Source organism: Schistocerca serialis, chromosome 5 (genome assembly GCF_023864345.2).
Source record: "Schistocerca serialis cubense isolate TAMUIC-IGC-003099 chromosome 5, iqSchSeri2.2, whole genome shotgun sequence".
Lineage (NCBI taxonomy): Eukaryota > Metazoa > Arthropoda > Insecta > Orthoptera > Acrididae > Schistocerca > Schistocerca serialis.
The window spans coordinates 562,609,426-562,637,384 of record NC_064642.1 but is presented as its reverse complement, the minus strand read 5'-3'; the positions used below and the strand labels follow the sequence as shown (position 1 = coordinate 562,637,384).

The 27,959-nt window shown below is 41.9% G+C and overlaps 1 protein-coding gene across 1 annotated transcript; it reads left to right on the top strand.

Annotated features, from left to right (window-relative positions):
- The first annotated feature begins 245 nt into the window (after positions 1-245).
- Positions 246-27,923, top strand: LOC126482084 (facilitated trehalose transporter Tret1-like). Its single transcript, XM_050106060.1, has 4 exons — positions 246-458; positions 6,066-6,474; positions 18,882-19,276; positions 27,618-27,923. The coding sequence occupies exons 1-4, from the start codon at positions 246-248 to the stop codon at positions 27,921-27,923; spliced, it is 1,323 nt and encodes a 440-aa protein (XP_049962017.1).
- Positions 27,924-27,959: the final 36 nt, after the last annotated feature.

The window sequence follows — 27,959 nt, the reverse complement described above, 5'->3', positions numbered from 1 at the left end:
TTAATATATTAGAATTGTTTAATATTTAAGAAAATAGGGAAACTATGTTGGCATGCTGAAAATTAATGCCTCCGAATGGTTCCCTGAAAGGGTGTACCTGTTTTCCATCCCCACCTCTCCCCAAATCGAGCTTGTGCTCCATCTCTAATAATACCATTTTGAATGGGACATTGAACTCCTAATCTTCCTTAGAGGTGTGAAAGTGTGGTGTTTCAACAGCGTCACTGACATGTGTGATGAGCGGCATGGTCACCGGCTGGTTGTCACCCATCCTGCCACGCCTCCAGGAGCCGGGTTCATGGCTGCCACTGACAGCAGACGAGGCCTCCTGGATCGTCTTCTGCACGACTATCTCGTCCGTGATACCCATCATAGGTGTGCCAATAATCGTCGACATCGTCGGTCGCAAGATGCTGCTCATCACATCTGGGCTTCCGGTGTTTGCTTCCTGGCTTATGGTCTGTACTTAATTTAATGCCTTTCTTCGGCTGATGTGCACAATGGCAAGAGTACATGTTTTAACAAGAATATTATTTGTGGAGTTTAATTGCACATAAAATTGTGTTGTAGAGGGATCTACTTAATAACAATTAATTACTGTTCAGTTAATTCTGATTCTTTTTTCAGTTCATTTTGCATCATTCCATGTTATGAAGCGAAGAAACTTCTGCCGATATTTTTTTGGAAGTTAAATTTTGAGTAATATATGTAGCAGTACTGTAAGCTAAAGACTTTCAAATGTAATAATGCATGTATAATTCTTTTTCCGTAGATCGAAGAAAGCCTCATATGTATTTTGTTGCCGATCAATATTGTTGATGTGCTAGAACTCAGAACCAGATATCTTCCTTTTATCTCTGACGCTCCATCTGATGCTTTTTGAAAACCGACTCAGATTTTAAAGTCGTATCACATGAAAATTTCATGAGGGAAGTCATCTGCATCGAAATACAGGGTAATTCAAAAAGAATACCACAACTTTAAAAATGTGTATTTAATGAAAGAAACATAATATAGCCTTCTGTTATACATCATTACAAAGAGTATTTAAAAAGGTTTTTTTTCACTCAAAAACAAGTTCAGAGATGTTCAATATGGTCCCCTCCAGACACTCGAGCAATATCAACCCGATACTCCAACTCGTTCCACACTCTCTGTAGCATATCAGGCGTAACAGTTTGGCTAGCTGCTGTTATTTCTCGTTTCAAATCATCAATGGTGGCTGGGAGAGGTGGCCGAAACACCATATCCTTAACATACCCCCATAAGAAAAAATCGCAGGGATAAGATCAGGGCATCTTGGAGACCAGTGATGAAGTGCTCTGTCACGGGCTGCCTGGCGGCCGATCCATCGCCTCGGGTAGTTGACGTTCAGGTTTCATAACTAACCTTTTTCGTACGACTCTCCATACAGTTGATTGTGGAATTTGCAGCTCTCTGCTAGCTCTGCGAGTCGATTTTCCTGGGCTGCGAACAAATGCTTGCTGGATGCGTGCTACATTTTCATCACTCGTTCTCGGCCGTCCAGAACTTTTCCCTTTGCACAAACACCCATTCTCTGTAAACTGCTCATACCAACGTTTAATACACCACCTATCAGGAGGTTTAACACCATACTTCGTTCGAAATGCACGCTGAACAACTGTCGTCGATTCACTTCTGCCGTACTCAATAACACAAAAAACTTTCTGTTGAGCGGTCGCCATCTTAGCATCAACTGACGCTGACGCCTAGTCAACAGCGCCTCAAGCGAACAAATGTACAACAAAATGAAACTTTATAGCTCCCTTAATTCGCCAACAGATAGTGCATAGCTCTGCCTTTTGTCGTTGCAGAGTTTTAAATTCCTAAAGTTGTGGTATTCTTTTCGAATCACCCTGTATTAAAATAGCAAGAACAGTACGTACACTTTAATTTGACAAAGAAAATTAGCACCTGAGGTAGTGTAACCTGGAATCCACAATACGTACTTAATCAAACAGAAGCATTTAAGTGCCAACAACAAGAAAAAAATATGTATAAGCTGTATTGAAATGGCGTGACGGTCCTGTGTTGCTTTGATATTAATTTTATGGTTTAATAACTGAATGTTTAAATCCTGAAAGTATTATTGACATTAATATTTTTCTCTCTTTCATAATGTTGCTCTGATCATTCCACTGTAATGCCAAGGTGTTCGATTTATAATTTTCATGAAAACTGGCAATATGAATGATTGGAAGGAACAAAAGGAACATAGTGAATCAGACTTCTGCGCGACTTTTGCCAGTCTGTAGCACTCAACGGCTGTGCATGGTGGGCGAAGCTAGTTCCTGTTAGAGTTTACAGCTGAAGCGAACACAGAGGTAACCTCATCACCCTGTAGCACTATTGCAGCAAAGAATTTGGTGCACCAATTACCTATTTGCCACAAGTTCAGAAGAGCGAAATTTATCAAGTGGCATTTTGCACACGATGGAAAACTTGAGAGGTGATAGAAAGAGAAGAGTTAAGTAGATTCCCTTCAAGATCAAACTGCACACTGAAGATATAAGTCAGTTCATGAGATGTGGTCGATGAGCCATTTTAAAATACAGAGATTACCAGAGACAGCACTTTTGGCCAGAGACCTGTCCTCATATTGGAGTGTCAATGTGCCACAAGAATTTACATAATAATACTATAAAAGTGCACAGTGATACCACTCAAGACCAACTGACTTTCATTTAGCCCAAGCTCATACAATTAAATTGCTGCCTCATTTTCGGTGCCTGCTTCATGAACTCCATTCAGAAGGTAATTTAGTATGCTAAGCCTATATGGTGTGTCATTCAATGCTGCGTAACGTTTACCTCAGTTCCTTTATTCTGAGACCCAAAAATCATTTGCCATTCATTTGATGGGCTTGTGTGAAAAACGAAATGCTGTTAAAGAAACATGTACTTTCAAAAGCTGTCTCACGTAGCAGAAGAACTGACAACTTGTTTTAAAAAGGAATCCAATTAGTGTGGCAAGATGACAAAGATCTGTCTTTTCCAATGCCGTAAAAATAAACAGTATTAACATAAATCCAATATTGAAGTACAACAGTATTCTTTATTTGCTTGCAGGTTGTGAATGGGAAAATAAAATATTTAATTCAATCCTCTATATTTATCTTCCTGTTCAAGTAAGTCAAGCTATCAAATACTTCTTTACCCTAAAACAATTTGAAAATATCGTTTGTTTCATGGCTTAAAATCTTTATTGTGGCACAGAAGAAAAGTCGTAAAAAATATCGAATTTCTTTCGAAATGGTCACTAAGAGAGGGAAGAAGGTCTTTTACCCAGTTGAAACAAAATGACGACGTTCTCCGAGCATTACTAAAGCCTTTTTGTATCTCTACTATTATAACCCGAATTCAGTGTGGAATATGCGATCTGAACTGTTGAATAATATACGAACTTCCAGGTGGAAGAAAAATGGCAAGAGAAATCCACAGCACAATATTAGGGATCATCAAGGACGGGGGTGCCAACAAGTGAGTAGCACTAAGGTCAATATGTTGCAGGAAGAGACAAGTGTGGTGTCTGTTGTAGTTTCATTAGTTAGATTACAGTCTAGTCTCCGTTACCTGAAACTTTGGCAACTGTTACGGAGCCACTGAATAACCATTAAATTCAGCTACTAATCCAAAGAATAGAAAAAAATGCACCTGAAAACTATATTCATTCATGAAATAGAAAGCATGTGGGACACAAGTTGCTGAATAGATGGTGGTCAATATTCAGAGATATGACAGGACCGATCATTTGGGGCAAAAAATTTCATATGGACAACTGCCCCATTCCGAATGGCTTCTGAACAGAACACACCTACTAAACACTTATTTATTTTCTGTACTATTCAGTACGTTGTCAGGTTTACTCATGCACACATGTACAGCAATTACTAAACACGACAACATGCATTACACAAAGTATAAATTGGAAAATGCGATTTTAACACATTCACCTGTAAGAATTATCATGCTTGTCAGTACGCTGCACCATTTTAACAACATGTTGCAGTTCCTGTGCAGGTTGTTCAACAAAACGTTCAGAAGGATAATGGAAACGTGGCAGAATACCTGTTTCACGCAACGTGCTGAAAACACTCTACGAGGGGCGTTTGAAAAGTCCGTGCAAAGTCTGAGAGATGACACCACCGGTGCGTATCGAGGTCATGTTTAGTTAGTAACATCTTTGGAAAGAATGCACACCACGTTTCAACCATATTGGTCTATTTCTTCGTGTTTGGCCCTCGTGTGAATCAAGGAAGTCGAGTCATTGTCAAAAATGGACGAAAAAGTATTTCATGTGGTGATTAAACATTACTTTATGGAAGGCAAAACGCCTCAGGAGACTAAGGAGAAGCTTGATAAACATTACGGTGACTCTGCACCTTCGATTAGAACAGTTTATAAGTGGTTTCATAATTTTCGGAGTGGCCATATGGGCACAAGTATTGCTGAACGGTCTGGAAGCCCTGTGGAGGTTACGACTCCAGAAATCATTGATAAAATCCATGATATGGTGATTGATGACAGAAGAGGTAAGGTGCGTGAGATTGCTAGTGCTGTGGACATCTCAAATGAACGGGTACATAATATTTTGGATAAACATTTGGACACGAGGAAGCTATCCGCTTGATGGGTTCCGGATTGCTCAAGCTTGACGAAAAACGGAATCGTGTGAAGTGTTACAAGGATGGTTTGCAGCTGTTGAGGAAGAAGCCGCAGGACTTTAAGCGTCATTTCGTCACTGTGGATGAAACATGGATACATTACTCTACTCCTGAGACCAAACATTAATGTAAACAATGGCTTACCAAGGGAGAATCTGCACCAAAAAAGGCTAAGACCCTTCCTTCGGCTGGAAAATTTATGGCGATTGTCTTTTGGGATTCGCAAGGGATAACCCTCATCGACTATCCAGAAAAGGATGAAACTGTTACAGGTGAATATTATTCATCGTTATCGGACCGTTTGATTGAAAACCGAGCTGCAAGAAAAATGTCGGCGATTGGAATGCAAAAAATTCCTTTTCCATCACGACAATGCACCAGTACACACCTCAGCAGTTGTGGTCGCAAAATTAATGGAAGTAGGATTCCAACTCGTTTCACATCCCCCCTATTCTCCAGACTAGGCTCCCTCAGACTACTATTTGTTCCTCAATTTGAAGAAATGGCTGGTGGGAGAAAGATTTTATTCAAACAAAGAAGTGATTGCAGCAACTAATAGCTATTTTGCAGACTTGGACAATTCCTATTATTCGGAAGGGATCAACAAATTAGAACAGCGTTGGACGAATTGTATAAGTCTAGAAGGAGACTATGTCGAAAAATAAAAAAGTTTTAGCCCCAAAATTTAAGTGGTTTTTATTTTTGCACAGACTTTTGAAACGCCCCTCGTACAACCAGAACTTTGATGTATCGGAAAGCACCAATGATGTTTTCCTACAGTAGTAGGAGCAGTGCCATAACAGAACCCATAAATATACATCAAATCTATATATTCTTCTTTGGATTAGATGTGGGTCTTTTTAGCCAGCGCGTATACCAATACAGTGAACTGATGCTTTTATTCGATACACTCTCAGTCCCTCACACTACATCATTCCTAACACTTCACGGACAACTGCTTGTTGAATGGGCTAGTTTACTGGCAGAAAGACATCCTGAACAAAGAGTTTGAAGGCGATAAGGTAGGTTTGGCTAGGACAAAACGTAGAAGAGGTTTGGAGCGTAAAATACATACGTGCACGCTGCTAGCCTAAAAGCAAATGTACACTACGTGTCATCTATCGCAGAAACCATTCGGATTAGGGCATATGTCCATGCACAGTATTTTGCTTCAAGAGATCTTTCCTGTCGTATCCCTGAATACTGCCAAGTCCTCCTGGGACATCCTGTATAAAAAGTTCTGGAAATGAAATTGTAAATTTTTAACAGAAAGACATCACCAGACAGCTGTCACTTGGCCCACATGCAGCGTGGCAGCAATAGTTTTTCCAATTTGGCTAAAGGTAGCCAGAAGTGACAGAAATGTGCTGTTGGCCGACAGGTGCTGTTTGCCGACTCAGCAGGCATGCTGATAGCATCGCGCCTGGTGGCTGGTCTGGGTACAGGTTCCTGTTTGTCCCTGGTAGCGATGTACGTAGCGGAGATTGCCGAGACCAAGATACGAGGTATGCTGGGCACCGTCTTCCAGTTCGCACTGAGCGCGGGTGGGCTCGCCTCCTACTGCATGGGGCCCTACATGTCCTACTCGGCCGTGGCCATCGTGTCGGCTGCAGTACCTGTCATCTTCATGCTGGGCTTTCTCTGGATGCCCGAGTCACCATACTTCCTGGCGCTGCATTCGAGGAACGAGGAAGCTGAGAGTGTGTTGAGGCGGTTGCGAGGTGCCGTGTCTGAGGAAGCCATCCAGGAGGAGCTCGACATTGTGCAGAAGTACGTCAAGGAGCAGCGAGGTGAGTGGGTGCAGATTACTTCACATCTTACGTCAGACAGCTGTACTTATAACCGATGTCTCGCTTCTTGGTACATAATTATGTGATGCCATTGGCTGAATATGCGACGAGGAGTATTCAGAAAGTAAGTTTTACACCCCATCAAAATGTGTTGTTTTCGAGTCTCTGAATCAAAGACTGGTTTGTTATAGTTCTTCAGGCTGGGCCATCCTGTGCAAGCCTGCTTAATTATTGCAACCTACATTTACTTAAACCTATTTATTGTAGTCCACACTTGATCTCCCTATACAAATTTTACTCTCCGCGCCCCCCTTCCCGTCCCCAAACAGACACACATATCTCGATTCCCGAACTGAGGATTCCTTGTTGTCTCTGGATGTGTTCCATCAACTGATCCGTACATTTATTCGAGATATGAGATACATTTCTTTTCTCCCGTATTCGATTCACTACCACGTCATTAGCCATCTGATCTATTCATATAACTGCAGACTACCTTTTAGGTGGTGCAACCACAGCTACGAGTATTCATCTCGGGTATTAACAACAGCTTCAGCTGTATTTGCTCCTTTATCACTGTACCACTACCGGTTTCGTGGCGCTAAAGTCACATCTTCAGGTGACATATGATTAAAACATTAGAGCGGAGAAGCTCGGAATCTTTTTTCCCAACAAAACATCGGTAAAAGACGGTATGTCATGGATTAAAAACTGCCAGATTCCATATAGTGAGTGGGTTCTAACCAAATAGTACCATAGTGCTCACTTCTCCAATCTATATGGAACCGCATACAGGGGACGCGTCCGCGTGCTCTGTCATACTGACGACAAGAAAATAAAAAGCTTGCCTGCAGACGCCTCGCGCATGCCCTGATGATGCGCGGGCTTGATCGAATTCGGAGAAGCGATCACTATGGTACGATTTTTTTTGGACCCGTCCACTAAATTGGGATCTGGCAGTTTTTAATCCATGACATACCGTCTTTTATGGTGTCTTGTTTTGACAGACAACGAACGTTGGGAAAAAAGATTCCGAGATTTTCCGCTCTAATGTTTTAGTTATACGTTATCTGAAGATGTGACTTTAGCGCCACGAAACCGGTACTGGTACAGTAATAAAGAACCAAATACAGCTGAAGCGGTTATTAATACCCAAGATATTCATCTAACCTTCAGCATTTTTCTGGAACATCACATTTCAAAACCTTCGTTCGCATTCTGCTTCCATACAAAGCTACTCACCTGATATATATTTCAGAAAACACTTTCTAACGTGTACATTTGTATTAGATATTAACAAATGTCTCTTTGTCAGGAACGCTTTTGTTGCTGTCGCAAGTCTGTATTTTACATCCTCTTTACTTTTTCAATTATTAGTTATTTTGCTTCTAAAATAGCATAACTCGTCCATTACTTTCCGTGCCTCTGTTCCTAGCGCAGTTCCTTCAATAACGCATGATTTAATTCGATTACACTCCATCATCCTCGTCTCAGTTTTGTTGATGTCTACCTCTTAACCTATGTTCAAGGCATTTTCTATTCAATTCAAGGGTAATCAAATTATTTGCCATCTCTTGCACAATTATAATGTCATTGGCAAAGTCAAATCTTGTTTTACTTCTTCTTCCCCCCCCCCCCCCCCCCCCAAATTTCACCTGGTATTCTTTATGGCTTGCTCAATATAGAAACTGAATAACATGGTTGATAAACTGAAAACCTGTCCCATTTCTTTGCCACTAGTGTCTCTCTTTCACGCTCATCATGTCCTAACCGCAGTCTGATTTCTGTATTTTATACTTCATAACTTCAGAATTGGAAAGACTGTATTCCAGTCAACACCGTCAACAAAAGTTTTGCTACTTTACTCTGTTATTCTATACTTTGCCATCTCTTGCAGAATTATTATGCCTTCGAGAAACCGAATTCTTCTTACTCAAATTTAATTCCTAAATTAATGAATAACATGTAGGATTAGCTTCAAACGAGTCTCATTCCCATCATGTCCTAACTGCAGTCTGGTTTCTTTATTTTATACTTTATAACTTAAGAATTTGGAAGACTGCATTACCAACACTGTCAAAAGGAATTTTTGCTCTTATACAAACACTGTAAATATGAGTTAGCCCCTCTTGAATCTATCTTCTCAGATAAATCATATGGGAAATATTGCTTTACATGTTCCTACATTTCTCTCAAATCTAAATGGATTTTCCCCTGTATCAGCCTCTGTCACTTGTTACGTTCTTTTGTAGATAACTATTCGTATTGGTATTTAGGAACCATGACTATTAAGAACACACCTTTCAGCACCTGTGTTTAGTATTGGCATTATTACAATCTTCTTGAAGTCCAAGGGTGTTTCGCGCGTCATATGTTTCCTACATACCGTGTGGAACAGTTTTGTCATGTCTGCTTACCCTGAGGATCTTAATAATTATGAAGGACTATTGTCTTTGTATCCAGCTGCGGTAAACTTATTTATGTTAACTGTGTTTGCTAATTGTAAGTAATAAATTTTAGTTCGAATTTTTAATCAATAATCAATAAAGGGATTTAGTATTCCAGCTGTGTGAATTTCATTGAAATTTATTGTAACTGCTTTTATTTCCGTAAAAATGATCTATTTTGTATCAGGGGTGAATTTATGATTGTTATCCATTAAAAAATTAATTACTTTGCTAAAGAGACTGCCCACAATACACTTGTCTATTCTGTTCTGGAGTCTTGATTTAAGGTTGCGATATCCTTACGTTATAGCACTGACGGAGGATATCGAAAGAGTTCAAAGAAGGGTAACTTCTTTTCTACTAGCGCAAAATAGGGGAAAGACTGTTACGTGTATGACACGTGAGTTGGGGTGTCAATTATTGAAACAAAGGCGTTTTCTGTAGCAGTGATATCTTTTCACGAAATTTCAATCACCAACTTTCTTCTCCAAACGTGCAAATATTTTGTGCATTCCCACCTACATGTGTAGAAATCACCATCGCAATAAGAGGAATCAGGGATAAGATCATTATAAGATTCATGCTGCGACAGAAAAGGTGAATGAGGAATAATCGGGAATTTCTCGATGTAACTAATGGAATCAGACAAGGTTGTATAATGTCACCTCATCTATATAACATGTATGCGGAGTATGTCACTGGGAGTGCATTGGATAACCGTGATGGTGGAATTTCTGTTTGCGTCAGGAAAATCAACAGTCTTTGCTTTCCAAGTAGTGAGGAAGTAATTAATGATCTGTTATCCAGAGCGAAGAGTATCAATTTAAATTTCGGTGTTTATAGTAAACTATTTCGATTCGCTGTTTTCGAATTATTTGTAACAGTTGTCTAGCAATTGGTTGATATTTTGGAGACGGCAATGATGGGTCTCCAAAAAACGTTTATACATGAACAAAAAATACGTTTCATAGCTATAAACCAAACTGACAACAGTTAGATGATAGATCCAAGGCTTTGTCAATGTGTCCTACGATCCTTTTTAAAGAGATAGATTAATCCATTCCTTTTTCCAGTCACAAGAGATGGTCAGTTGTTACATCTCACGAAAGCTTTAACTGTAGAGTTTTTTTAGTCTTGTCACTTTCACAAATACGATCCCATTGAAATTATAAAACAATGACAATTCTTTTTGCAACTCAGGTAGGTCGTTTCCACTGCTCATGTGACATATAACACGAACTTTCTTGTAGATAGATATCTTTATTATTGACTATCCCCCTTATCTACATAGGTGGGGTGATGGGCTGTCAGTGGTACAAGGATCATGTTCTTCATCTAAATTGGTATTATAATACACACAGTTGATGCAACGTACACTGCCTGAGAATAAAGTTAAATATCCACATGACATGGTCTGATGTCAATGTAACTTTGTACACAAGTGCACCATCAGTAGGAATGTAAATGATCAGAGTGCAGTTCTCTGTTACAGGTAGAATGGTACCGAGACTGGATTACAGTCGTTCGTGTTTAGTATTGTTACCAGGTCCAGTAGGGCATGAACAGCGTCATGTGTTATCACTGTGAAGATCATGGAGGTGCCACGTCCTCGTGTGGAACAGAATTATCATCACCTGATAGCGTTTGAAAGGGATCTCGTTGTGGCTCTTCATTTCACAGGCTGTTCGAATCGTACACTACCCAGATTTATGGAGAATTCGGATGTGACAGTGGCCTGAAATTGGACTGCATGAGAATGTGAGGGCAGCCATACTCCACGTCAAGGCTCTGGTCGCCCACGTCTGACCACCACAAGGTAGGATGGCTGTGCTGTGCACCAAGCACATGTAACCCTTTCACATCTGCACCTGTCATCTGAGAACGAGTAACAGACTGCCTACAACATCGGGTATGACTTCAGGACACGGGTGGTAGCGATTGAGGGAACTCTGAAGGCACAAAGGCAAGTGTTACATCTACGTGGCAGTATCGTGGTTCCATTTTTCAAAATGACAATACTTGTATATATGAACTGTCTGCGTGGTGTTGAGGCACTCCCATGGTCTGCCAGATCACCAAACGAGTTCCTGATAGGTAGGTGTAGGACCAGATGGAGCATCAACTCTGTGCCAGTGCCAATTTCCAGGATCTCAAGGGCTTGTTATATCAGTTGTGGGCATGCATCCAGGCCAAAGGGGATGAAATGTCATACTGAAAAGCTGAATCATTCTGCCAAGTTTTTTTTTGTATATCTGACTCGGTTTTATAATCACTGAAATAATTTCATATAGACTTTGAACCTGTGAAGTTTCATTTCATTTTCTCTTCCCCTTCTGAGTGCAACTCTAATTTTGGCAGGCAGTGTAACTAAAACAAGTGAGGCATTTACATAGGATTTTAACACTAATGAGATATATTGTTCTAGATGGTATTAAGACATATAGTGGCCATGGTGCAGAAAGGTAAAGATCGTAAAAAGGAACTCCACATATTCACTTGAAATTGATAGACTTCCTGTGGGTAGAGATAGGAGAGGGAACATTAGACATATTGTAGTGCCTAGTGTATCGGTATAAAGCCAAGTGGACCAGTGGATTACAACTCTTGACATAAGGATAGATGGAGGTTGACAGCAGGAGACAGAAATGGTTCAAATGTCTCTGAGCACTATGGGACTTAACATCTGAGGTCATCAGTCCCCTAGAACTTAGAACTATTTAAACCTAACTAACCTAAGGACATCACACACATCCATGCCCGAGGCAGGATTCGAACCTGCGACCGTAGCAGCCGCGCGGTTCCGGACTGAAGCGCCTAGAACCGCTCGTCCACCGTGGCCGGCGACAGAAATGGAGCAGGGGACTAAGGTGTTTGATCGGCTATGAAGGAAGAGGAAAGTAGAAGGGAAGGATGGAGAGGGAAGTGTGTACCCTGAGTCTGGTAGGGTGTGGGGGGAAGAGAGGTGTTACCATGAAGAAGTATTGGTATGGTTTCCATTGTCTAAGAGAGGGAGGCAGTTGAATTTTGAAAGACGATATACAGAGTGTGAGTAGATGTAGGACTGGTAATATGTGCCAGAACAGGAGCAAAAAGAAACCAGGATTGGAAGTTAGAGGGGAAACAATGCACTTGTTGGAGTCGAGATTGTAGGTAGTACACACAGGTATTCGATGTGAGTGAGGGGATGGGAATTTGATGAGATGCTAAAGGATTCATGAGGGGGAAGATAAACAGATGCTATCTGCAACACAGGATAATTTTGGTTCAAGGATTTGGAAGGAGTGATGAAACTTTGGCGGAGCAGATATGCAGGCAATTTTGGGAAGGCACAAGATTGGTGATACAAAGGGCGTTCAAAAAGTTTTGCACAGTCGTCTCTAATTTTTTTTATTTTTTGTAGGAGAAGAGTGAACATACTGGGAACATTTAGCTATACATTGAGCCTACTCAATGTAGCCTCCATCAGCTGTGACGCATCTGGCCCAACGTTCTTTCCATGATGTAAATGCACTTTGGTAAAATTCTGGGAGCTGACTTTTGCACCATCGTTTGACACAGGAAATAAGGTCTTTCTCACTAACAAATGTTTCACCGCACATGTGGGCCTTCAGATGACCAAAGAGGCAAAAACGAGATGGAGCCAAGTCCGGACTGTAGGGAGGATAAGTAACAATTTTCCAATTCACTTTCCTGATTTTCTTCTGCGTCACAAGGGCTGTATGGATTTTGGCACTGTCATAGTGTAGTCTGATGAGCTGACCCTGATGTTGTGGTCTGTTGGTCTTGGTGGCACCTCGCAGCTTGTCTAATGACAAACAGTAACGGTTATGGTTAACTGTGGAGCCAGGTTCCAAAAAGTCAATGAAAATGACACCACACTGCCATCACCTTTCGGCCTGCTGTTCGTGATAGTCTTGGTTTCTTCTTCCGAGGGGATCCCGGATGACGCCACGCCATGGATTGGTCTTCATGAGACCCTCGCACACCTTCTTCCTCATCGTTTTCATTCCTCTTGTCAATAATCTAGGCACCCAACGTGCGCAGATTTTTATGTACCCTAGTGACTGTACCAGTGATACCACACTACCCAACGACAAACGAGTCATTTCAGCAAGCTGTCGTGTCGTCACACATCTGTCATTTTTGATGATTTGATCAATGGTCTCCTTATTCACATTACTCACTGCCGTCGATGGTCTACCGCATCTTGGATTGTCCAGCAGAGAGAAATCACTCTCTTTTAACCTCTGCAATCACCGCTGGATACTGCTGTGATCCACTGTGTCCTGCCCATAAACAGGGAGCAACTTCCTGTGAATCGCCGGCCGTGGTGGCCCAGCGGTTCTAGGCGCTTCAGTCCGGAACCGTGCGACTGCTACGGTCGCAGGTTCGAATCCTGCTTCGAGCATGGATGTATGTGATGTTCTTAGGTTAGTTAGGTTTAAGTAGCTCTAAGTTCTAGGGGACTGATGACCTCAGATGTTAAGTCCCATAGTGCTCAGAGCCATTTGAACCATTTTTTCCTGTGAATCGATGTGACAGTTCATCGCCGGTCTTGAAGAGGAACTCCATCACCGACCGTTGTAGCACCCTGACATGCTCCATTATGGTCCACATGTAAGTAAAAGAAAATAATTTTATATACCAACTTAAAGCTAAATGTTCCAAGCATGTTCACAAAAAATTTCATTCTCCTCCTCCAAAAAATAAAAAAAAATAGAGACGACTATGCAAACCCTTTTGAACGTCCATTGCATTTAGGTTTAATAGGCACGGAGATCGTGAAAGGGAAGGGATACAGTCAACATGACCAGTCAGCAACTATAGATTGTTATGGTCTTTCTGTTGAATGATTAAGAGATGGGATTTTCATGTTAGTTTATGGTGTAGTGTTAGTCTTAAGTTTTTAGTGTGTTAATTAATAAAATAGGCAGTCATAAATGTTTATGTAGAAGTCATCTACATCTACGTCTATATCTACATAGATACTCCGCAAGCCACTGTACGGTGCGTGGTGGAGGGTACCCTGTACCACTATTTGTCATTTCCTTTCTTGTTCCACTCGCAAACAGAGCGAGGGAAAAACGACTGTCTGTACATCTCTGTATGAGTCCTAATTTCTCGTATCGTCGCGTCCTTATGCGATATGTATGCTGGTGGCAGTAAAATCGTTCGGCAGTTGGCTTCAAATGCCGGGTCTCTAAATTTTCTCAATAGCCTTTCTCCAAAACACAAGCTGCGAGTGGCGTGTGCTCTAATTATTACCCGGATTTTGGAAGGGCAAATCTTGAGGAACCACTGGTTTCATCAGGATGTAACTTGATTAAGAGGGAGTTGGAGGAATTGTTAGGCCTTCTGTAATGTGATGTTGAGGACTAGGAAAGTGGTGTAATCAGACATAATTCATTTCCTTTTCGTTATTTCATTCCTTCGATCATCAGGCTGAGGCTGAGGTGGCAGCGAAAATATTAATAAACTATGGAGAGCTTCTGAAAAATTTTTAAATGTAAAGGATATACGTGATATTGGTTCCACTCCATTCTGATTGATGCAGCAATTGGTTATGAATATTTTTGAACGAAAACGGTCTCTGTTCCAGAATTGTTTTTATTAATAATACTTATGCTTTTTAGCCTTATAAGGCATCATTACATAATCTGATGATGCCTTACAATTGTTATTAATAAAAATAGTTCTGCAACTGAGACCCTTTCCATTCAAAATTATATATATGATCTTTAAAATTATTAAAAATTATCTACAAAAAGATAAAGCACCTCATTTTACTGGACTGGATTGCGGGAAGTGAGTTGAGGGTGAGAGGAATTGTCAGAGAGCGTGTGCTTTAGAAAGGATGTGGGTTGGAAGAATTGGGGAGGGGAAGCCTGGTCCAAGTGTTGGCAAGGGAGTTCGGAAAGTGGTGGAGAAGACGAAGAAGTGGAGAAATGGAGAAGAATAGGAGAGTTCTGTCAAAGCCAGAAGGATGGGTAGATCTCTGGGCAAATTTTAGGGTATGGTAGGGGTAAACAATTAAATTTTTGTGGGTACAAGACGTGGAGAGAGTGAAGATGTAATGTTGGGGAAATTCGTTGGTATAATAGAGTTAGAGGGTTAACAACAGGAATGAAATGACACCGTTTCTGGTATAAAGTTTGGAGTAAATATGGTAAACCTGAAGGCATTCATTGTGGGAGAGGAGAGAGGGGAATAAGCCCATTTGGAATCACCTCCTTGGTGAGGTGGAGTGCATGGCACCTGCGGGTTTGAAAGGAATGATGGAATTTATACGCAGCAGAAATTCTTGTAACATTGGCTTAAGAAAGGACGGGTTGGATTAAGGAGCATGTTGGAGGAATGCAGCCCTCATGTGCAACTACACTACTGGCCGTTAAAATTGCTACACCATGAAGATGACGTGCTACAGACGCGAAATTTAACCGACAAGAAGAAGATGCTACGACATGCAAATTATTAGCTTTTCAGAGCATTCACACAAGGTTGCCGGGTGAAAAGTTGTTGTGATGCCTTGTGCAAGGAGGAGAAATGCGTACCATCACGTTTCCGACTTTGATAAAGGTCGGATTGTAGCCTACCGCGATTGCGGTTTATCGTATCGCGACATTGCTGCTCGCGTTGGTCGAGATCAGGAGGGTAATACGGAACGCCATGCTGGATCCCAACGGCCTCGTATCACTAGCAGTCGAGATGGCAGGCATCTTATCCACATGGCTGTAACGCATCATGCAGCCACGTCTCGATCCCTGAGTCAACACATGGGGACGTTTGCAAGACAACAACCATCTGCACGAACAGTTCGACGATGTTTGCAGCAGCATGGACTATCAGCTCGGAGACCATGGCTGCGGTTACACTTGACGCTGCATCACAGAGAGGAGCGCCTGCGATGGTGTACTCAACGGCGAACCTGGGTGCACGAATGGCAAAACGTCATTTTTTAGGATGAATCCTGGTTCTGTTTACAGCACCATGATGGTCGCATCCTTGTTTGGCGACATCGCGGTGAACGCACATTGGAAGCGTGTATTCGTCATCGCCATACTGGCGTATTACCTGGCGTGATGGTATGGGGTGCCATTGGTTACACGTCTCGGTCACCTCTTGTTCGCGTTGACGGCACTTTGAACAGTGGACGTTCATTTCAGATGTGTTACGACCCGTGGCTCTACCCTTCATTCGATCCCTGCGAAACCCGACATTTTGGCAGGATAGTGCACGAGCGCATGTTGCAGGTCCTGTGCGGGCCTTTCTGGCTACAGAAAATGTTCGACTGCTGCACTGGGCAGCACATTCTCCAGATATCTCACCAATTGAAAACGTGTGGACAAAGGTGGCCAAGCAACTGGCTCGTCACAATACGCCAGTCACTACTCTTGATGAACTGTGGTATCGTGTTGAAGCTGCATGGGCAGCTGTACCTGTACACGCCATCCAATGGCTCAATGCCCAGGTGTATCAAGGCCATTATTACGGCCAGAGGTGGTTGTTCTGAATACTGATGTCTCAGGATCTATGCACCCAATTGCGTGAAAATGTAATCACATCTCAGTTCTAATGTAATATATTTCTCCAATGAATACCTGTTTATCATCTGCATTTCTTCTTGGTGTAGCAATTTTAATGGCCAGTAGTGTACTTGGTTATTTCAATAGTATCAATCACTGTAGGATTTAAGTTGAATCTGTACTAGGTGTAATTCAGTTTAGGAGAGGAGAGAGGGGAAATTAAGAATCTCACATGGGATCACCGTAGGGGTGGGGGTGATAATCGAGCAAGGAAGGTGAGAGGAGTGCATGGCGTTTGAAGATCTGGAGGGACTGGTACGGTTTATGTAATTCGGAAATCCTTGTGACATTGATATAAGGGGGGGTTAGTCTGATCAAGGTATTCTGTGTGGAGGGTGGTGGTAGTGGTAAATACAGGAAACCCAGAGGTGTTCATCGTGAGAGAGGACAGAGAGGAATAAGCGATTCAGGCGTTTCAGTAGTTTCAGTCCATTGTAGGATATATATGAAATGCTTATGAGGTATAGTTCATTTTGGGAGAGGAGAGAGCGGAAATTAGAATGTTCATACAGAATTACGCTGGTAGATATTAGATGGGTAAGGAAGACCAAAGCCATACACAGCATTTCAAGATTCAGAGAGACTGATAAAGTTTATGTATAGCAGAAATCCTTGTGATGTTGGCGTAGGAGAGGATTGGTTGGACTAAGGCTTTGTTTGTGTGAAGGATAGTGGAAGTATGCAGTCTCCATGTTCAGTCATTTAGTGGTTTTATTAATCTCAGCTTATTGTAGGATTTATGTTGAGTGGTCAGTAGGTGTAGCTCGTATGTTAGTTTACATTCGAGGGTTAGTTCGAGGTATTTCAATGTTTTTGTTAATCAGATTGGATGATTATAGATGGTGAGGTAGAAGTCTTGGGGCATTGATTCCCACAGATTTCTCATCGAAAGCGACAGTTCGCAGTGCGATGACCAACCAACCGCTGACATCCTCAGACGTTTTCACCCTTCTGTAAGGATACTGTGGAGCTGCCTCCCCATTGAACATGATTGCAACCATTTAGAGTGCAGTGTAATCGAAATTTTTGGTCTTGTTTACAGAGGGGAACAATTAGAGACCGCTCAAAATCATTTGAAGAAATCTGAACGTGACCTGAAGCAGCAAAGATTACTTACGCTTTTCAGTCCTTCTGTTTTCTGCCCTCCTGTGGCATGACCACGGGGGAATAGTGCAACATTAATAAGTGCATGAATAAAACTGCAAAGGGTCTCTCTAAAACTCCCCCCCCCCCCCCCCCCCGATTACAAATATACCTGACAGAAATTTCGATACCGATTCACCCTTGTAACTACTCTAGCACCTGATGGTTAGGCAACCCCTTCGGCACCTCTTAGGCGGAATTTGCCTTCAGGCGCTAGAGCAGTCACAAGGCAGAATTGGTGTCGAATTCTGTGACAGGTACATTTGCAACAAAAGTGCATGGTTGACACACTGAAGGTGTTGGCAAACTAAGGGATGGAGTCTTTGTTATTTTATTCACGCACATGTTAATGTTGGACTTCACCATGATCCCACCACAGGTGAGCGTGAAACAGGAGAGACAAGAAAGCTTAAGTACACTTTGCTGCTTCATATCATGTTTAAGTTTCGTCGAATGCTTTCGTCTAGTAGTTACAACCTGTGCAAGAGAGCAAAAATTTCCATCGCACTGCACTCGAAAGGAGTGCGAACACATTCAATGGAGATGTAGCTCCAAAATGTCCTTACAGAACGATTGCAACATCCAAGGGACTCTGCAGTATCAAAGGTAATCAAGAATGTCTTCCCATTGGTTATCACACTGCGAACTGTCGTTTTAGACTGTGAAATGTGAGGGAATCAGCGCCAGGGGCTTTGGTGGTCTCATTGACGCCCTTTATGCCACTCCCTGAGGCCTTTCCGTGCCTAAAATGTTTTTCTCGGCCACCTATAAGAAAATCGTGTGATTTCAAAGCTGGGTGTCATGGTTGTGAACTCCATTGCAGAGGCGTCAAAGTAAGGGTTGAAATGTGGATAAGATGAACTGTAACGACCTTTCGATGGTGTTTGATACATACACGGTGGCTTTGGGGAGAATTTTGGTAAAATTTGGTGCCAAAGTGACATCATTAACCTACCTTACAGCTAACATGAACTTCTGAGATGTGACCTTTTTCTGGTGTGTATTGACACGTTGCTGTTTGAACCATCGTGGAGCTCGTGGGGTGCCTCGCTCGTGCAACATTACAGAGGGAGGTTGTAGGCACTTTTGAGCAAAATTTCAAACTTATGTATCACAATGGAAGACAATTGCAGGCTTTCGAGAAAGTGATCCTTTAACTTTGTTGAATAGTGAAATTTTGTGACAGCAGTGCAGCTGCAGAGGAGTGGGAGCTGACAGTGCATTGTTGGGTCAGAGGCCAGGCGGTCGCAACTGGAGCTGCTGCGCCAGCTGGTGCTTCGGCGTGGCAGCCGGCGTGCGCTGGTGGTGTGCGTGGTGCTGATCGTGACGCAGGTGTTCGCGGGGCTGTCTGTGCTCTTGGCCTACGCCACAGACATCTTCCGGCAGTCGGGCGTGGCGCTTGATGCAGACGTGTGTGCCATCATCGTGGCAGCAGTGCAGACGATGACCAGCGTTGCCACGTCGCTGCTGGTAGACCGCGCCGGCCGCCGGCCGCTGATGCTGCTCTCACTCGCCGGCTGCAGCGCCACCATGGCCGTGCTCGGCACCTGTTTCTACCTGAAGGACGTGGCGCGCACAGACCTCACCGCTGTGCAGTGGCTGCCCCTCGCCGCCACAGTCGCATTTCTCGTGAGTCCCTTCACAATACACACAGACTGCACTCGAAGGGCATACTCGGCAACTGCCCTCCATGGCGCTAATACAAAATAATCGCTGCAAAAATCAAAACTATTTCATCACACCACTGACAAACTAATTGAGTCAGCTCAGAACCTGTGCATGCTCTTGCAGTGCACCATAATATCTCGCATCATGGCAGCAACGATTCGATTTATGTTTGTCCAGGACATCGACAATGTTACAGACAATCACGCCCAAGTTCATGTCATGATCCTCCACTTTCAGAGAGATTTGAGAAAGTTCCACAAAATACCAGCTTACGATGTACACAGGCCAATGTAAAGGAAGTATTAGATAGCCATTTGTTTAATAATAGCTTAATGCAATATGTTTGCTGCAAGAGGAAAGCTACAAGGGCCGTGGTTATGCTACTGTAAACAGCAATAAGACTGTTACATCTCCTCTTGCTGTTGATTGTCCTGCTTACTCCCTTGTAAGATGTCGCTGTTTCTTTATGTGCATTTTCATGCAGCAGGGCGTGGGTGATAACTCAATGTATTGACTATTCATATCGTTTTTCACGCTCTATTTCCTAGTGAGGCATGGCTGTATCCGCCAAAACCCCTACTACTACGAATAAGCACGGTTTACACGGGAAATGTGATTGAGGGTATGTACCTTTGCGACTTAAAAAGACTTATAAAATCTGTCAGCTTCTTAAGAGGCAGATCAGCAGTCTCCCGACTTGATTCTAGTTGGTTTATAAGCAGTTCGAGCGGTGGATATACACCAACAGCTCCATCACTCCCTAGGACCCATGAATAGTGTAGAAGGAAGTAGTTTTACCATCTTAAAGTTTGTCGCCATAGTGATTGGGATAGAAAACTTGTGCTCATACGTCAGATATGGACATGTATGTCCTGCATTAGAGTATTAAGAGTGTTGCAGTCCACACGACTAATACTTCAGAAACCATATGGCTTTCACAATACAGCGTTTTTAGGTGGAGAACCATGTAGCCCAAGGCGATCATTTCTCTCTTGCTGGTACCTTCTTGGTACTGCCTTGCGACACTCGAATAAGACCCCAGATTGATAGCACAGTTGATTTATGTAAAATGTTTCAAACACTCTGTGTCTGGAGCTCCATCATCCATAAACCGCACATTTCTTCTTAATCATCTGTTATATCTCCACAGCACTCTCATGTCTAGTACACACCAATAAGGTGTGGTAATCTCCTTGACATGCACACTTCTGGAGAGATCTTGTGCACTTGGTGGGTGCTGTAAGTAAGATTGGTGCATAAGTTTCCTCTGTTTCTTCATGAGACGTGGAAGGTAGCTGGTATAGTATGCCCCTACGTCTTGTCAGTTACATGGCGACAGTGTTGCAGGGAGGGTTGGTTAAGGACAACGCAGGGAGATCTTTCAATCTCCAGCTTTATGCTATGAACACGAGAGTACTCTGTGACTCCCCTCCAGATAGGGGAAGATGGCTGGTTATGTTCTAGAAATATGTAGATCACCTAACTACGCTGGTATAGGATGCTCTCTGATATACTTTGGTGTTTGTGAACCGATGGGCATACTGCACATTCATTTATCGAGAGTCATAGGGTAGTATATGGTACTCATAAAGTAGTTTAGGGGTGGTTTAGTGGAGATATTGGAATTGGGATGCATTCTTCTGTGTCATTGGCTGGCATTGAAATTATGGAAAAACTGGTGAAATTGATCGCACTATCAACTGCGGTGCTTATTACTGTACCTCATCCCACATCAACAGTGTCTTTACCATGCCATCTGTCCACTTGTACACTGTTGGTTACCACCTATGACTGACTGACACCACTTGTTTGAGATGGAGCGAGTCTTGGCAGAACACTGGACATCTACGACTTGTCACTGTGGAATATGGGATTAAATGTAGAGGTCATCATTTTTGGACAGCTTTTTGGAGATGTTTCTCAATGCTACAGACCCATCGTATTTCCATATGCTGTGAGGCCCGCCACATTATTTTTCTTTTTTTTTGCCAACAAGATAACAATACCACTTTGTTTCTACTACCCATGCATGTTGTGAACAGCACCTTCCAGGGGTTGTCAACTTTGGAACAATGATCATATGCATGGCTACAGTGTAAGGAAACAATGCTCTTCGAAATGGAACACCAAGAAATCTCCTATCCGATCACTGTGGAAGATGAGATTAAAAGTAGAGATCATGATCTTCAGACAGCTATTTGGAAATGCTGCACAACCCCTCAAACACTTCCAGCTACCATATGTTGCAATGTCTTCAACATGTTTATCAATAACCTGTGTTTTATTTCTACCATCCTGTGTGTTGTGGGAGCAGCATAGTTTACACCATATGATATCCGATTTAGCACCTGACACAGCTCTCGAAGTCATGGTAGAAAAACAAAGTGTATGATGGTGTACAAAGCTGTAGTCGTACACTGCTTGGATGTGTTACAGCCGAAAAACAACGTATCAAACTGCTTATGACAGAACAACACAGGTAGCCTCTCTTGTGACTGATAGTCTGTGGGATGCGGCCTTCCTTCAGTTGTTGTTGTTGTTGTCGTCTTCAGTCCTGAGACTGGTTTGATGCAGCTCTCCATGCTACCCTATCCTGTGCAAGCTTCTTCATCTCCCAGTACTTATTGCAACCCACATCCTCCTGAATCTGCTTAGTGTATTCATCTCTTGGTCTCCCTCTACGATTTTTACCCTCCACGCTGCCCTCCAATGCTAAATTTGTGATCCCTTGATGCCTCAGAACATGTCCTACTAACCGGTCCCTTCTATTTGTCAAGTTGTGCCACATACTCCTCTTCTCCCTAATTCTATTCAATACTTCATCATTAGTTATGTGGTCTATCCATCTAATCTTCAGCATTCTTCTGTAGCACCACATTTCGAAAGCTTCTATTCTCTTCTTGTCCAAACTATTTATCGTCTATGTTTCACTTCCATACATGGCTACACTCCATACAAATACTTTCAGAAACGACTTCCTGACACTTAAATCTATACTCGACGTTAACAAATTTCTCTCCTTCAGAAACGCTTTTCTTGCCATTGCCAGTCTACATTTGATATCTTCTCTACTTCGACCATCATCAGTTATTTTGCTCCCCAAATAGCAAAACTCCTTTACTACTTTAAGTGCCTCATTTCCTAATCTAATTCCCTCAGCATCACCCGACTTAATTCGACTACATTCCATTATCCTCGTTTTGCTTTTGTTGATGTTCATCTTATATCCTTCTTTCAAGACACTGTCCATTCCGTTCAACTGCTCTTCCAAGTCCTTTGCTGTCTCTGATAGAATTACAATGTCATCGGCGAACCTCAAAGTTTTTATTTCTTCTCCATGGATTTTAATACCTACTCCGATTTTTTCTTTTGTTTCCTCTACTGCTTGCTAAATATACAGATTGAATAACATCGGTGAGAGGCTACAACCCTGTCTCACTCCCTTCCCAACCACTGCTTCCCTTTCATGTCCCTCGACTATTATAACTGCCATCTGGTTTCCATACAAATTGTAAATAGCCTTTTGCTCCCTGTATTTTACCCCTACCACCTTTAGAATTTGAAAGAGAGTATTCCAGTCAACATTGTCAAAAGCTTTCTCTAAGTCTAAAAATGCTAGAAACGTAGGTTTGCCTTTCCTTAATCTTTCTTCTAAGATAAGTCGTAAGGTCAGTATTGCCTCACGTGTTCCAACATTTCTACGGAATCCAAATTGATCTTCCCCGAGGTTGGCTTCTATCAGTTTTTCCATTCGTCTGTAAATAATTCGCGTTAGTATTTTGCAGCCGTGACTTATTAAACTGATAGTTCGGTAATTTTCACATCTGTCAACACCTGCTTTCTTTGGCGCCAGTACAGGCGAAAAAACTTTACAAAGGTCTGTGCAAGTGACTTTGACCACTGGCCACTTGCTCCAGTGGACCAATACGTGTATATAAAATATGGGCAATGTCAGCATGCAGACGGTATTTGTCTTTCAATATATCAGAAGAGAGAGATGCAGTAAAATGTTATGGGAGGTTCTATTACAAGGAGTGGTATGACTGGTTAAAGTTTGGTTACAGATAGTTTGTAGTTCCTTTTTTTACCTACTCTAGATGTTACAAAATAATGATTATTAGTGCTCTTGAACGTAACAAATGACTGTGTAGATCCTGATAAGTATCGGTATTTCATACATCTTAAATGAATATATTGCTCTTATGCACGAAAAATTGTATTTTGAGCATGCAGAATACTCTCAAACTTCACCCATTTTCCTCATAAAACTAATAGAAATCGACTGTATCTATTCTCACAGAATCATGACTGTTTTATAATTATTCTCATGATTATATTTTTAAAAATATGTATTATTGCACGTCCTGTGTTACTTAATACTTTATAACCTATAATTATAAAGTAGCCATCAGTTAATTATAGCTCATTGTAGAACGTAGAAATGATAGTGTTTTTCACGACATGTTATTAGATTGCGCGAAATGGGCTGTTCTGTGATGACCATATTGCTTACAAAACTACAACACAAGAATATGCTGCTATTGCGAATTATAATTTGCTGGGTGACAGAAATCTTACTCACACGTCGGTAGAGGCGAGTTGTGGAGCAAAAATGTCAGATGTCAGCACACAGGTGGTATTTGTTTTTGATGTATCGGTGGAGCATTATAGGATTTTCTACTTTGTGATGTTAGGTGGTTCCATCACAAGGCATGCTCTCATGATTTATTTTTCACAGTTCGTAAACCCCAGGACGGTATGCCATTGCCTTGGTAAAACAGGACATGCCATAGTGTATGAAACAACAACATACTTTTGAATTATAGCTTGCAGTTGCTGAACGTAAAATAATTGTTTTTCCAACATGTGAGCAGATAACATGAAGGACTGTATTCTGAGATGGTATTTCGTGTGTCTGAAACGCATGGCAGTTTATTTACAGACACTGATTTAAACGCCAGTGAAGTTCCCAAAGTATGTAATTTGGTCCATCGAACTGAAAGAAATCGCTTAGCATAGACGTAGGCGTCAGGACTAGCTAAGAAGAGTATGTAAAGCGTGTCGGGGGGATGTGGAAAATAGTGTTATCATATTGCAGAACTGGGACGATTTGTCTGATGTCCAAAAGGGCATGAAAATTAGCTGCCGAGCCAATTGCTAAGATTGTAGATTTTTCGCATGCTGCCGTGTTTAAGTACAACATGAATGGTAAAATTGTGGTATCCAGAACCGCCGCTGAGGCAACTGCACCATGGTCCATAGATGACAGGGGTGAATGATGGTTACAGAGACTGCAACAGGCACCTGATTTATGTACCCATCCTGACTGCTGTTCACCTGACTGCTACGAAGGCTAGAACTGGTACGACAATACTGAAACTGCACGTTCATTGAGTGGTGACAGAGGTGGCCATTTTCGGACGACTCACGTTTAAGGCTCCATGGGACAGATGGCCGTTTGCGTGTAAAGCACTGCAGCAATCATCGGAAGCATCCAGGCTGGAGGAGGGAGCATTGTGGTCTGGGGAATATTTTCGTGGCTTTCTTTGGGTGATCTTGTCATCCTGGAAGGCACAATTGATCAACACAAGTATGCATCTGTCCTCAGGGACCATCTGCACCCCTACATGCAGTTTGTATTTCCTCAGCATGATTGCATCTACCAGCAGGACAATACAACTTGTAACATAGCTCGCAGTATACGTTCGTCGTTTGAAAAGCACCAGACTGAGCTTACTGTACTTCCCTGTCACCAAACTCTCTGTATTTAAATCCAGTCGAGGATCTAAAGGACCACCTTGATTGGGTTTTTCGTGCCATGGATCCTCAACCGAGAAATCTACCGCAGCAGGTCACAGCACTGGAACCGCAATGGCTGCACATACCTGTCAGAATCTTGCTCACTCCCTTACTGCATGTCTGTGCTGCAAAAGGTTCTTATTTAGTTTTTTGACACGGTATCACATGTGACTGCACCATGTATATATGCGGTGCCAAGACGAATGGGAAATCGTTCTAGCAACGGCAGGGGCTGCAAATACGGAAATCCACTGACATTAGCGGCTTTGGCAAATGGCAGATAGTCAGACACCTGGGAATGACTGTCTCGTGTTACGGCCGTAAGTGTATATGGAAAATAACTGAAGGGCGATGAAACCATGAGTATGCAAGGAGGTGTTGAAAGACCACGTGTCATCACAGAACATGAAGGTTGGAGAGTTGTCCACTCTATAAAGGTGGATGTGTAGCCATCTATGGCAAAACTAGCGACAGAATACAAAGCTGGTGCAGGCTCTAGTTTAATGGAGCACACCGCTCAGCGCACATTATTGAACTGGGGCTCTGCTGGAGACAACCCCTTAGTTTTACCAAGTTCACCCGCGATTCGCAGCGGGCACAAGTTCATCGAGGCTCGACCATGTATGAATTGAAATATGTCGCCTGGTTGGACGAATCTCGGTTCTTGTTACACCAGATCAATGTTAGTGGTCAGATACGCCGTTATCCAGGAGACCATTTGCTCTAAACACACACTGTACAAGTGGTGGCTTTATTATGCTACACGTGACATTCAACTGGGTTTCTATTGGACCTTTAGTAGTAATCGAAGGCACTGTGAGAACTGCGGGTTGGGTGAACATTATTGTGGACCATCTGCACCCCTTCATACCTGGTTTCTTTCCTGAAGGCGATGGCATCATCTACCAGGATAATGATTCGTATCACAAGGCCAAAATTGTGCTACTGTGATTTGAGGTGTGCGATAGTGAACTCATATTGCTGTCTTCATGTTTTCCCACTTTAATTGTATTAATGTGTCACCTGTTTGCTGGTTATTTCTATCGCTAACCAATAGTATTTTCTCATTCTGTGTATTTTTTTGTAGTTTTCAGTGTCAATCTAAAATGTTAGTATATGCATAAAATATTTTTTGCAAATAACTAGTCATTTACGTCTATGGTCACAAACGTTTTGTTAACAGATTATACATATATATATATATATATATATATATATATATATATATATATATATATATATATATATTTGACGATGCTGGTGCTGATTTTTCATTTAACATTTGACGATGCCATTATGGCTGCAGTACATTAGGACTTTGTTTTTATAAAACAGCTCTGATGATGGTCATTATAGACCGAAACCGGTAATCTGATAACAAAAAGTTTGTGACCTTAGACGTAAATTAAAGGAAACTTACAATTCTAAATCGTTGAATCAAAAAGAAAAAGATTGCATTCATGTTTGCATTAAGGGGGGTAGGACGTCAAACGGGCTGACTTGGAGCAGGAGAGGCACCACAAGACATTTTAATTTCCACCGTCTTTACTTTTAAAAATAAATTCATAAAACTTTGTCAGCATGACCAGGCAGGGTTCAGGATTCACACTGATAGCAGTGGAAGTTCAAAAACGTAACAAAATAATTTTTTTTTTACATTTGAAGTTTCATCATTTTTTCACTTAATATTGGCTGCATTTGTTGCTACAAGTATACTTTTCTTTATGAGAGGTTCTTTGATGAATTTTGCCCAGCATACAAACCATAGTTACAGGTTTCTTAAACTCTAGAATTTATTTAATTGATGAAAAAATGACTGAGCTGTTACATTTTAAACTTCATGTTTAGAAAAACTAAAATTTTATAGTTTATTATCTCAATTTTTACCTCATTTTTTAACAGATTTGGAAAATTTTAGAGTTTCGTACACCTGTACGTTTTGTATGCTGTGCAAAATTCATCCAAGAATCTCTCTTACTTATGAAGAAAAGTGTACCTATAGCAACAAATGCAGGCAATAGAAAGTGAAAAAAATGATGAAATTTCGCATGTAAAAAAAATTATTTTGTTATGTTTTTGAACTTCCACTGGTATGATGTGAATCATAAATCCTTCTTGGTCATTCTGAGAAAGTTTTATGAATTTATTTGTAAAGTATTGACACTGGAAATTAAAATGTCCTGTGGTGCCTCTCCTACACCAAGTCGGCCCATGTGACGTACTATCTCCCTTAATAACAGGAAAGATGTGCATTGCTCACACTATTGAAATATTTATGCCATTTAAGTATGAAAATAATCTATCTTAAAACATTGATTGGGTATCTCACCTACATTTCTTATTCTTCCTATTAAACGCAGTTCTGTAATACATTTTCAAGCCGAAGGATTCAGTTATTTAAAGAAATGATAACAGTAGAATATTGCTGCCCCCTTTCTCCTTCCTCGCATTAATTTCTACGGTCCAACATGGCTCTGACTGATGAGAGTCTTTGCCTGCACAGGTGTTCAACATCCTAGGGGTGGGCCCACTGCCGTGGGCCATCGTGGGCGAGGTCTTCCAGTCAGATGTGAAGGGTATGGCCATAGCAATCGTGTCGGTGTTGCAATCCGTCCTTTTCGCAGTGCTCAGCAAGCTCTTCCAGGTGATCAGCGATGCCACGGGCATGTACACCGCCTTCTTCCTCTTCATGGCCAGCGCATTTGCCGGCCTCGTCTTCACATTCTTCTTTCTGCCTGAGACCAGGGGCCGCACCTTCATAGAAATCACACGGCACTTCGAGGGCGAAGAAGGCGAAGAGACAAAGTAGCCATTTTTCTGACTCTGGCTCAAATAAAGAACTCAA